Below are 14,352 nucleotides of genomic sequence, written 5' to 3' on the forward strand. Positions count from 1 at the left end.
TATATTTACATTGCTAGAGTGATTCTACAAACATAAGGCCAGGGATTAGAATCGTAATCCCCCTAGTTTATTAGCAAATGTAACACAGATTGAAGTTTTTGGAGCGTGATTCTAGAGTTGTAGGACAAGTGCTTAGTACTTTTTGAGCTATAATAGTTGGTGCTATGGAATTTCTCGTCGATTTGGTCTCAAACCATGCTGAAATGATTCAATCTGAAACACGAGTCAATTTCGACCTTCTAAATCAGAAAATGGCGATGCTAGAATTGAAGATGAAGCGACTGCAATTGGATAACAAAACATTGAATTTTCATCTGGATAATTTGGCTCATGCAGAGGAAGGCATTGTTGAAAGAGATGATGATATCATGGCCTTTGACCAAGGTCCCCCCCCACTCCCCCCTTCTCAGCTTGAGGCAGAAGTTAATGAAGCCCCTATTGCTTTTGATGTCGAGGATATGTAGTAATTTAGATAGTTGTTAGTTTTTTTTTTGCTTCGTTAATAAAGAAAATCAATTTTGAATAGCTTCTATAGCCCAATTGTGAACTATGTCAATCCTTCTTCGAGTTTTTGAACATTAGAACAAGAAATTTTGTCTGAATTCGAAGAAAAAAATTTATTTAATTTCCATGCATGACATTTATTTTTATTATTGATTTAGTTGTTGTTATGTTTTTGGTAACTTAATTTCAAAATATTTCCACAACTTAATTTACAGAGTTTTCTATTTTCTTTTTCAACTAATGTAAGTATTTATTCGAGAAATCAACATACATACCCTATCTTTTGCACAACCAAAGCGCCATGAAACATAATAATAATAAAAAAATTAACATTAATTTCCATATGCATCCCTCATTCTCCAAAACATACTCCATCATAATTTCATTCATGTTGAATAAATAGTAAAATCTTTGCACAATGAAACATAATAATATTAACTATTATATTCTCCCACACATACCCCGACTCAATCCTAATATCAATGATTAGAGAAATAACACACTCTCAGAGCACACACAAAACCCCTCGTTCTCCTGCACATACCTTGTTTTGCATATTTTTTATCGTCTCGATGTCTATTCTCAGATAAATAAAAAACTTGTATACTTCCAATATAACACAAATGCATATGTACGACATTTCATAGCAAATATTTTTATGCACAAAAATATCACAGATTAACATTAATAATTTAACAGTAATTTCCTTATGCACCACTTGTTCTCCCGCACAAACCCCGACCTCCGCATAATGAAAATTAACAACATTAATCATTATGTTCTCCCGCACATACCATGTCCTCCAGAAATATTCATAGCTCTAAAATTAGAGCTCTACGCAACTTGTCTCATGCACATACTTCATCCTTCGTACAGTAAACGCTCCACACAAGAAAAGACTTTAACATTAATTTTGTCCTTGTCGAATAAAGTTCCCTATGCACCCTTGTTCTCCTTCACATACCCGCCTCTCTGCACAATAGCTTTCCTTGTATAGGAATATTTCATTGAGCGGAGTGTTCTTTCATGGCATTGAGGTCCACACAATGAAATCTTGAAAGCTTCCTCTGAACAATGGACAAGCATTGTGTGACACTCTGCTTCTGCCGAGCTTTCTGAAAAGTCTATTTATACATTAAAAACTAAGGTGAAAACATCTTGGGTAAATGCATAAATCATTAAAAAAGGAGAAAATTATAAGTATCATTTTTTAAAGGAGGTTGACGTTATAGTTATTTTGTAATACATTAGAGAGTGGCAATGATACATTGTATATGATTTATGTGGCCTGATTGACAAAGCATTTCATGCTTTTTGGGTATTTACCTAGATGCATCACTGCTTATTGTATATTCTAGATGCAAAAATTGGGCTCTTAGATCGATTTTCTGCCATAGTTTTTGTAATCTGGAAAATTATAATAAGGGAACTTTATTTGCAGAACAAAGAAACTGAAAATCTTTCATCGTCGAGCATGAAATCTCTTCAACATTTAATAGGTTAATAATAAATATGATACATGCATGGTGGTGGAGCTTTCACTATGAAACAACGCTAATTGTAGCAATCATTCACAAGCAAGTAAGGTGGGAAAATAGGGTAGGATGTAGCATAGTTACTCACACTGGTGGAGTCTAGCACAGAGCGTGTGCGAAGGAAGTTGTGTGGAGGTGGTTGTGAGGAGTTGTGTGGCAGCAGCAATGTGGAGGAAGTTGTGCAGAGGTGTTTGTGTGGGGGAAGCTATATGGAGGAAGCAGGTGCAGAGACGGAAATACAGACCCCACTTAATTAGCAGTAGAGGCAAGGACTATGTTACATTGCAATTATTCTGCTTGTTATATGAATGTATTTCTCTTTAATTTTACTTCTAAGAGAACCTTTAACCTATCATCTTATACTAATTAAATGTTTTTTTTTTAATTATATTTATTTTATAATTAGTTTATCTGTGTAATATAGATTTATGTCTTCTTTTTTTTCACTTTCAAGTTAACTTTATATATATAATTTTGTTTTCTTAAATTCTTATTTATAATTTATATTATTTTGAATATTCTTTAATTATTCTTATGATTATATTGGTAAATGTTGATTATATGTAACATAGATTATTAGTTAATTATTATGCTATCTTTGTGATATAGATTTATTTCTTATTTTTCACTTTCAAATTAATTTCAAATATATAATTTTGTTTATGATAGATTTTTCGGCGAAAATCACATGAGAAACCATTTGTCGACGCGTTTCGAACCAACCAGTGTGGTTCATCGTCAGGACAAATTGAAAAATAGATCCAGCTAAGCCTGTTTAAATAGCTAGAGCAGAGACACCAATGGTTACCTGGGCAAAAAGCTGACTTATATTTATCTTACTTATATTTTATTTTTTATTATTTTTAATATCCTTTCATTATTCATATGATTATATTTGCCTAGGTTTTGTGCCACTATGCAAGGTGACACAAAAGTTTCACAGCAAAATACATAATAAAAGTTATATTAAGCGGTCAAGTTTATTTAACCTTGACCTTGCCTTACCACACATTCTATGGTAAAGAGTTATCAATTTTATTCCACCATTTTTATTCCCATAAGCATCCAGACATATGCCCATAAAGTGCATGTGTAAGCAAATTACAACTAGTGGAAAAAAACAAATGAGCAACTTGCTTGTATGGATCCATCACCATGGAATAATTCTAGAGTGACCTCTCCCACGTATTGCATTGTGATACAAAGACACTTGGTGATCATTTTCTTAGCATAAGAGTTGAGCAATGAACACACAACAAACTTTGAAATAGTAAACCAACTTTATGAACTATAACCCAACAATAACCTAAAATCACATTTTACTGCCACATGGAAAGGTGCTCATAGGGATTTGTGCTACCACATGGAAAGGAAATGTGCTTGCAAATATTTGTGCTACCACATGGAAAGGTGCTGGCAAATATTTGACTGGACACTACCATTTTCAATGAAAGATGCAACAAAATTACATATAAAACAACTTTGCTAATTGCACCCCAACCAACCATTCATGGCCAACATAATAACCTCAACCTAGGGAAACAATTCTCCATCATACTCTATTAATTTTTTTAACCCCCGGGAGCCTCGAGAACCATGTCCTTGAAATACTTTATGAATCACACCCTCTCACAACTAGGGGCCAACATAGTAACCACAACGTTGCATATGTTGTGGCGTATTCATGAAGCACACCCTGTGACTATGACAAAGAGGAGACATGCGGGAGCACGAGAGGGTCGTATATGCCACCATTGCCCTACGCCTTCTCCACATGTTAACCATGCAACTAACGATTCTCTCAAGAACATAATACAAGGATCCCCTCGTGGATAAAGTTTTAGAGTGATACTTGTCATGTCAGGAATAACAATAACAAGGACATCCAACATGCTCAATGTCATTGTTTGCCATTTCCATCCTTGTCATTGTTGATGACCACAGATATATATAGATATAGATATAAATATATATATATAGATATGTCCTTGGAGTATTCTTTAATATTTACGCTTGGTTACATATTTTACTTCATATTAAAAAAATATGCATAATGTACCTACAATATTAACGTCCACATTTTTATCACCTCCACTCCTCAACTCCTCAATGTCATTGTTTGCCCTGTCCATTTGTCATTCTTGATGACCAATGCCCCCACACATATATATTTATTTCCTTGTAGTATTCTTCAATATTTAATTTTGGTGGTTATTTTTTTGCAGGTTACATATTTTACTTAATATTAAAAATGATGCATAATGACCTTTAAAATATATTTTGATGTAATGTACCTACAATATATTTTAATATAATGGTGAATTCAATTTTAAATTATATATTATAAAATTGGAAAAAGTAATATAATGGTGAATTGAATTTTAAATTATATATTATAACATTGGAAAAAGTAATAAATCGTGTTGATGAGAGTAAACTTTAGTATGTAATAAAAAATTTAGTATGTTATTGTTTACGAAGTGATATTTATGATTGATTCTAATTTATTAATCTAGTTTGTATTGCAGAATTTTTAGTCTGTACCGTGAATTCTGGATATGTGCAGAATGGGCAGAGCGAGGACGTTGTTAAACTCTTTCGCCAGATGCAACGAGAAGGCATGAGACCAAATCGGTACACCTTTGCTGGTGTTCTTAACAGTTGTGGTAACTTGTTATCACTAGAATGGGGTGAGGAAGTCCATGCCCAACTTATAAAATTTGGTTTGGAGTCTGAAATCTCTGTGGCAAGTAGCCTTGTTGACATGTATGCAAAATGTGGGAACATGGAGACTGCTTTGCAAGTGTTTGAAAGGATGCCTCACTTAGATGTGGTCTCATGGACTGCAGTAATTTCAGGATATGTGCATAATGGGCGTGGGCATGAAGCCATGGAACTCTTTTGTGAGATGCAAGAGGCAGGCATGAAACCCAACCAATATACCTTTGTAAACATTCTTAGGGCTTGTGCAAATTTCGTAGGTGTGGAACAATGCAAACAAGTCCATGCCCACATTGCCAAAATTGGACATGAAATATATAGAACAATAGGCAATGCTCTTGTGGACACGTATAATAAGTGTGGATACATAGAGGAAGCACAACGATTGTTTGATAGAATACCCAAAAAAAATGGTATTGTGGACTACAATGATTGCAGGCTATGTACAGAATGGTTTTTGCAAGTCAGGTTTGGAACCTTTTTCACAAAATGAAACAACTAGGATTGAAGCCCAACCATTACACTTTTGCCAATGTTCTAAGAGCATGTGGGAGCGTTCTGATCCGTTTCGAATTATATGCCCCCCTACAACCCTTTGTTTGAATGGTTCCACGACTAGGTATGGGCACTGGAGCTAGCTGTGCCAATGTTGACACTTGTGATGGTTCGAATCTTCAAATTGATAATGCCACAATTGGAGGAATAGGTCAATGCATCCAATGACTAGGAATGGGCTTCTGAAAACCCCCAATTGGGGCACATCATCCTCTGGTTATCACCTTCAAAACCAGCACCACCACGTTATACGAGCACCTAGCATCTCCCCTCCCGCGACCCATGCCTGAATCCTTTCGCAAATGGTTGACGGCAAGACTTTTTCTATAACAGGTAGTCGAATTCTAGTAATCAAGGCGAAGTCAAGTAGTCGAATTCTAGTAAATTCGAGAGCGAAATAGAAAATGAAAAGGAGGAATGCCCAACCTCCATCTCCAAGTCGAGGCCGACCTCCAGTTGGCTCCAATGGGGGACCGAGAGTTATATACATTTAATTCCGTTAAGTTTTCTTGTAGGTTTCTCTTTTATTAAAAAAAGTGTTAAGGGCAGCAAGCACGTCATCAACTATGATACAGTATAGGCAACATTAGAGCAAGTTAGTCACAACCAGATAGAATCATGACCATATATAGTCGGGACCAAATCGGGTGTAATCAGGACATGGCTTGCTTTTGTCACCTTCCCATGAGTGCCCTTCAAGGGCCAAACACACTATTGGCCTTTAAAAGGGCAGTGAAGTAGCGGCAGTGAAAGAATATCATAAAGTGACCCTCTCCCTGAACACCTTACCTTGATAGAACCCCCATTCAACGGGTTTACACTTGTTCTATATATTAAATTAAAATTCAATGGAATTGACCAATAGTGAAAATATACATTGGCTATACTTCTTTATAATTTTCCAAAAAACTTGGATTAAATTTTAAAAGCGCTATGTCTTTTCTTTATATTAAATTAAAATCTAGTGTATTAACCAATGGTCTAACCGATGACCTAGAAAAATTCGAATCCTTTTCATTATTCATCGAATCCTTTTCATTTAAATCTAATTTCCTTCGACTATTACTCCAACTAAAGTAAATATTATGTTTTTAATATCTAATTTTATTGTATTTTCATGAATGTCAATTTTCATAAATGTCACCATTGCCTTTAAAAGAGTACATACTCTATTTTTTGCTTCTTTGTGATCCAGGTGGCTCTAGACACATGTAGAAGTCCCATAGGAGTCAGAAAGGGTCAAAATTCAAAGTGGTCAGATTGCTCCTAAATTAGCACCAGATCGAAGTGCTCGTCACCCTATTCCAATGGTGCGAACGACGCCCAAATCCGAGTTTGTATGAGAGAAAAAGATTCAGTCAAAGTTTTGGTCAAAGTTGGGCAGTGGGCCACGTTTAAGTGTCCTACAAATTCACCGTCAACCGGCGTGGAAACTTAGCTCCCGAGAATGGGCAAAATTGTTGCCTCTTTAATTTGTCTAATATCCCTTGTATTAGACAAAATCGAAAATATAACCTATTTTAATAAAAATTAAAATATATATATATATATATATATATATATATATATATATATATATATATATATATATATATATATATATATATATATATATATATATATATATATATATATATATATATGTTGAGGTGGCAAGCCATGACCCCCACCACCCCTCCTCCCAAAATAACATTAAAAACAATTTTTAAATAAAAAAATGCCGACAGGCCGTGACCCCGCCGGCCCAACCACATTATATAACTAAAGACATTACATACATTATATTATGTATAGGCAGTGGGCGGGCCACCTCCGGTGGACCCGGCCCACGCCCCACCCTTATTGCCACTTGTCAAATCGTGGGCGGCGGGGTTTGAACCCGCCCGGCAAAAATAACCGGCCCACTGCCTGTGCGCCCACATCAATACGAACCATGTAATACTTATGTAACGACTCCAACTTACCATCCAAAACCATGTCTAAAAAAAGTAACGCGCAATGTAAATTTGGCAGGGGGCGGGGTTTGATCCCCCAACCTCCCTGCCTCAAACAGACCGCCCAAACCAACTGGCCAAATGGTCATTGTTGAAGACTCTGCCACCCATCTAATATAAAAACCTGAATTTGCATACTATCGAGAGAGAGGTAAGCGGACCAACGGTGGAGAATGATGGAATTCAGAGGCGGAACTGCGCCCACAGGGAACCACGCCCCGTGCAAAACCTTGACACAGGAGCCAAGTGTCGGAACTATGAGGGCACGCTTTTCAAGACAATTTTTCAATTAATTGTAGGTGGAACCATGAGCGTGGAGTAGAGTCAGGAGGAACAATGATTGAGCCCAACTTTCAGGAGGGCAAAATTTTTCCAGCGTCCAAATTGGACAAACTTTATGTCGATCCTAGACCTCTTAGCGACATGAACCTCATGGCGTAGACATAATTTTGATCTAAGCAACATATCTTCAAATGACCCGGACGAGGGAATCTTTGAGGAATCTAGGGGAATCTAAAAGATTCCTATAGCCCCAGATTTTCACTTTGTCAGAATTCAAAAATTTGATAGTCTATTTTACACTACTCGATGCCATGAATCTGATGGTGTAATCGTATTTTCCATTTGGTCATTCCATTTTTCAGCCACTTTTCAAAGTGGAGTTCTGATGTCAGCATTCAATGTGCGAGTAGTCATTTCCATGAGATTCGACACCACGAGATTGATGGTGCAGCTAGATCCAACTGTTTATCATCCTCTTCTACAAATAACTCCTTGATGTGAGGTATATGTAGTGTGATCATGTACTTCTTTGTCTCTTTGATTAATATACATGGTGTTGTATAGATCCCTATTTGATGTTTGATGTGGGATCTTGTTTTGTTCTTGATGTGAGATGTACTTATTATCATGTTTTGATTGAGATCCCTTTGTCGCCATGTTGACAGGATACTCATGTGTCGCCATGTATGTTTGAATTGAGATCCCTTTGATGCCATGTTGGCGGGATGCTCATTATTAACATACGTGAAATTATGTCATGCTGATAGGAGTCCTTTTTTGAATGAGAGTTCTTGCAGCGGAACATCTCTTGGAGCCACTCCTGCATGAGGGAATATTCCTTGTATGATAGAGAAAACACATGCATGTACATCATCACTCTTTCCAGCACTTAATGCAGTGGCCTACACCATCTTGACACCAGGGCCTGGAGACGTAGTCCCTCCTAGACGAACTTCGTTATCAACATCTTGTGTTTTATGTTGTTGATTCTTGTCATGTTCCCTCTTCTTTACAGCATGCATATATGTTCCTTTATGCTCTTTTAAATGCAATTCTAACAACATCACGAAATTAAAATATCTTGGTTAAATCCGGTAGTTGAGTTAACTCGTATCAAGTTTGGTATCAGAGTGGTCTTTGCATGGATGTGAATTGCGATGTGAACAATGGAACATGCAATGATGGAGGATGACAAAGCGATGTACGAGACCATGCTCAGAGTGTCCCAAAAGGTGGAAATAATGTATGAAGCTCTACAAAAAGAGACAAAGGAAAAGAAACAATTTTAGCTTCAGTTGTGAGCCACGAAATAGGCCCTAGAAGAACTGAAGCATGAAAGCCAGAGTCTTCAAGCAGAGAATGCGGAATTGAAAATGCTTCTACAAGAAGAGAAAGAGGAGAAACATAGTTTGCTATGACAGATGCAAGTTAAGGACGAGGCTGTGGAAAAGCTACAGCGTGACCCATGTGAGGTAAAAAGTAATTCTTCGTCTTCATGTATGTTTCCTGATGATGATTTCATTGTTTTTGAAAATCATACCACAAGAATTAGCTCCAAATTGTTGAACAAAATGGGGTATGAAGGAAAAGTCTTGGGCCTTAATGGCCAAGGCATTGTCAACCCCATCAAAGCAGAGGAATTACCCCATCATGCAGGACTTGGGTATGTCAGAAAGGAAGTTGGGGAATGCGCCATGACAGCCAGTGAACCACCAACAACAGATGATGAGAAGCCCTCATCAGTTCTTTCCAACTCGACAGTGGAGGTAAAAGATGTTGATTTCCCTTCAGTTTCATCTTCACATAGTATGATTTCTGTTGGAAATGTGGAGATACCAATTACAGGGACAAACATGAGGCTCCTTACCAGGATGAGGTACAAGGAGGAAGAATAACTTGGTGTTAATAGCCAAGGCATTACTCAGCCATTGGAGGTTGTGCAGAGACCTCGATTTTCAGGCTTGGGATACACCGAAGGAGAATGCTCGAAGGTGTTAGATACTTCCGAGACATTGTTGAAATCATCAAGGAAAGAGAATGATGGGAACACATCACCATCATCCCATGGCAGTGCCCATTGCAGGGAAAGAGTTAAGGCAATCTCTCATCGCCATAATGACACCGGAGACATCAAGGAAAGTTATAAGTATCGATATTCGAATGTTCATTTCAATTATAATCATGTTGTTAATGATGGACATAAATCAAGGCATCAAAAAACATGTACTTTTTGTGGATTAAGTAACCATACATTTGTTGAGTGCTGGAAAAGAATAGCAGCACACAAAAGGATGAGGCGTGAAAGACCCTCTCAACAGCAGGCAAAGAATAAGGTAAAGCAGATATGGAGGAAGAAGACCTATTGCAGTCATTGCAACAGAAGTGGTCATCAAAGAGCCATGTGTTGGAGGCTTCATCCAGAGTAGTGCCTTAAAAACAAAGCGTTGGTGCATGAACCAAGTGAAACAATTGTTCGACAAGCAAAACCACCATAGAGGGGTGACCCATTCACAACGATAAGTGAAAAATGGTTTCTAAATATGTTAGCTTGTCATGGTCGTGCTTTTGTAAATCATTTGTTGCATTTTAAAATGTAAAAGTGATGATGTGTTTTCCATCACCTGTTAAGCAACAATGATGTCTGGTCTTATTTTGTGTTGCATTTTAAACTGTGAAAGTGATGTTGTGTTTTCCATCACTTGTCAAAGAAACAATAGTGTTTGGCCTTATTTTTGTAAATCATGTGTTGCAGTGATGATGTGCTTTCCATCACTTGTTGAAGCAACCATGATATGTTGGCCTTGTTTTCATAGCTGGGGTATTGCTTCCATTTTGATGTAAACTTGACCACCGAGTATGTGTTATAAACTCGTGGCAAGTATGGGATGCTTGGGTCATTAGTTGGTCATGTAAGTCAAGCATGTAATTTGCAAAAAAATGTACTACAGGTTTGCAGAGGTTGCAGGTGTCGGCTCATCGCTTATGGCTTCGAAGGACAAAGGTGAAGGAGAAGGAAGGGTGACATATCAGATACTTGTAGGTGCAAACAAGGTACAAGAAGTGGCAAATTATTTCCATGCTTTTGGAGGACCAAAAGCTCCTTAGTGCAGAGGATTGATCCAGGTGACTCCAGACACATGCAAAAGTCCCATAGGACTTAGAAAAGGGTCAAAATTCAAAGTGGTTAGATTGCTCCCGAACTAGCACCAGATCGAAGTGCTCATCGACCTGATTGTAGCAGTGCAAATGACACTCAAATCCAAGATCATATGAGGGAGAAAGAGCCAGTCAAATTTTTGGTCAAAGTTGGGCAGTGGGCCTAGTTTAAGTGTCCTACAAATTTGCCGTGAACCGGCATGGGAACTTAGCTCCTGAGAGCGAGAAAAATTGTTGCCTCTTTAATTTTTCTAATATCCCTTATATTAGACAAAATCAAAAATATAACCTATTTTAATAAAAAATGAAAAAAAAAAAGTATATGTATATATATATATATATATATATATATATATGTTGAGGTGGCGGGCCATGACCCCGCCACCCCTCCTCCCAAAACATAACATTAAAAACAATTTTTAAATAAAAAAGGTTGACAAGTCGTGACCTCCGCCGGCCCAACCACATTATATAACTAAACACATTACATACATTATATATTATGTATGGGCGATGGTCGGGCCACCTCCGGTGGATCCGACCCACGCCCCACCCTCATTGCCACTTGTCAAATCGTGGGCGGAGGGGTTTGAACCCGCTCGACCGGCCTACCACTTGGGTGCCAACATCAATACGAACCATGTAATACTTATGGAACGGCTCCAACTTACCATCCAAAATCGTTTCTAAAAAAAGCAACGTGTAATGTAAATTTGGCAGGGGGTAGGATTTGATCCCATGACCTCCCGGCCTCAAACAAACCGCCCACACCAACTAGCAAAACAACCATTGTTGAAAACTATGCCACTTGTCTAATATAAAACCTGAATTTGCACAGTGCCGAGGGAGAGGCAAGTGGACCAACGATGGAGAAGGATGGAATTTAGAGGTGGAACTGCGCCCACGGGAACCACGCCTTGCGCAGAACCTTAACACAGGAGCCAAGTGTCGGAACTATGAGGGCACGTTTTTCGAGACAATTTTTTAATTAATTGCAGGTGGAACCATGAGCATGGAGCAGAGGCAGGCAGAACCATGATTGAGCCCAACTTTCAGGAGGGCGAAATTTTTCCAATGTCCAAATTGGACAAACTTTATGTCGATCCTACACCTCTTAGTGACACGAACCTGATGGCACAGAAAAAATTTTGATCTGAGTAGTAGATCTTCATATGACCTGGAGGAGGGAATCTTTGAGGAATCTAGGGGGAATCTAAAAGATTTTTGTTGCCCCAGATTTTCACTTTGTCAAAATTCAGAAATTTGATAGTTGATTTTACACTATTCAACACCACGAATCTAATGGTGTAATCAAAATTTTCATTTGGTCATTCCATTTTTCGATCACTTTTCAAAGTGAAGTGTCGGTGTCAGTATTCAATGTGCGAGTAGTAATTTCCATGAGATTCGACACCAAGAGATTGATGGTGTAGCCAGATCCAACAGCTTATCATCCTCTTCTTCACATAACTCCTTGATGTGAGGTATATGCAGTGTGATCATGTACTTCTTTGTCTCTTTGCTTAAGATGCATTGTGATGTATAGATCCCTGTTTGATGCTTGATGTGGGATCTTGTTTTGTTCTTGATGTGAGATGTACTTATTATCATGTTTCGATTGAGTTCCCTTTGTCGCCATGTTGACGGGATACTCATGTGTCGCCATGTATGTTTGAATTGAGATCCCTTTGATCCCATGTTGGTAGGATAATCATTATTAACATACGTGAAATTATGTCATGCTGATAGGAGTCCTTTTTTGAATGAGAGTTCCTGCAGCGGAACATCTCTTGGAGCCACTCCCGCGTGAGGTCATATTCCTTGTATGATAGGGAAAACACATGCATGCACATCATCACTCTTTCCAGCACTTAATGCAGCGGCCTACACCATCTTGACACCGAGGCCCGGAAACGTAGTCCCTCCTGGATGAACTCCGTTATCAATGTCTTGTGTTTTATGTTGTTGATTCTTGTCATGTTCCCTCTTCTTTACAACATGCATATATGTTCCTTTATGCTCTTTTAAATGCAATTCTAACAACATCACGGAAGTAAAAGATCTTGCTTAAATCCGGGAGTTGAGTCAACTCGGATCACTTTGGGCAGAAACGTTATTTAAATCAGCGTTTATTATTCAAATTTTAATTATATTAAATCTCTTGTTATTTCGAAGTTATTTTTGGTGTTAAAGGGAAGCGATGTATCTATTATGGGTGCAGCCGAGGATTGTTGGAGAGCAAGGTGACAGTGGAACCAGCCAGAAGAAGTTCCCAAAGGATGAGTATTAATACATTATGTAGATTTCCATTGGAGTATTCGATATTGTGCTTCTTCTGCGAGGGAACATGCTTACAAAGCATTCAAACTTCAAATGGCTTCCAGCGACCAAGTTCGAGTTGAAGCAGTGAGCCAACCTGTTGGGTAGTTAGACCAAATCTCAAGTGCAGCTTCGTGTTGTGGTCAACACATGGATTTGAAAGAATTGAGTGTTGGTTTAAATAGGCTCAGGGCCTTACCTGAATAGACTACATAAAAAATAGGGCATGCAATGGAATGTCCAGGTGGAGTCGGTGTAGTCGAAAGTGTTGGAGTCGGGATTTCATTAAGAAATGAAGGAAGACCAAGGCCCTACCCCGACCTCCCAACTGCGAACCTCAAATATATCTTCAAGTTTGAGTTAGGTTTGGTAAAGTTCGACCAAATTTGCTTTTTCGTATATCTTTTACTTTATTTTACTTTATCAGGTCCATGATGTTTTAATTTTGAGTATTCTGATGTCTTATTTAAATTCAATCTCAATTCACTCCACTAATTCAATTTGGATCATTAATCATGGCAAGGGTAGGTTTCAAGTTTTACCTCTGTAACAACTACAAAAATAGTCACCATTGTAATGAAAATGCGCACAGAAATCCAACATATGCCTCCAAAAGTAAACCATTATAAGTAAATTGTGTTCCAAAAACACATTGGCATAGAGATCTAGTGTATGCCTCCAAAAGATTGTACGTCAAGTATGTGCTCAAAGAACATTTGCCACTTTGGCAACTTAGGCAATAATCCTTATCCCATTTTTATTCAATTACAAAATTGTACAAGTTAGGTTATATTACAACGAATTTTATATTAAATTTAAATAAATTTTATAGATTTTTAATTTGAATCTAGTTAAAATGATTTTATAAATAATTTATACAATATATAATGTCTATATATTCTAAAAGGATAATATATTATTATTATTATGAATTTAATTAAATTTTATAGCTTTTTAATTCTATAAATAATTTAAACCATACATAATGATTATATATTTTAAAAAGATAATATATTATTATTATTATTATTTTGAATTTAATTAATTTTATATATAGAAAGATATAATATATTGTTATTATTTTTATTTAAATTAAATTATATATATATTAAAAACTTAATATATTAACATTAAATTTAAGTATATATTAAATTTAAGTAAATTATAATTATAATTATAATATTCATATTTATATATATATATATATATATATATATATATATATATATATATTCGAATTTAATGACGAACTTTATTCGAAATTTATTAGGAAATACGAATTTGAA

General features: G+C 36.9%; 1 protein-coding gene across 1 annotated transcript; it reads left to right on the forward strand.

The window, feature by feature from the left end:
- Positions 1–251: 251 nt before the first annotated feature.
- Positions 252–5,253, forward strand: LOC149186920 (pentatricopeptide repeat-containing protein At2g33680-like). Its single transcript, XM_089409500.1, has 2 exons — positions 252–384; positions 4,568–5,253. Exons 1-2 carry the CDS (start codon positions 252–254, stop codon positions 5,251–5,253), a joined length of 819 nt encoding a protein of 272 aa, XP_089265626.1.
- Positions 5,254–14,352: the final 9,099 nt, after the last annotated feature.

Source organism: Pinus tabuliformis, chromosome 3_1 (genome assembly GCF_031772625.1).
Source record: "Pinus tabuliformis cultivar Carrire ecotype Pingquan chromosome 3_1, CPIR1, whole genome shotgun sequence".
NCBI lineage: Eukaryota > Viridiplantae > Streptophyta > Pinopsida > Pinales > Pinaceae > Pinus > Pinus tabuliformis.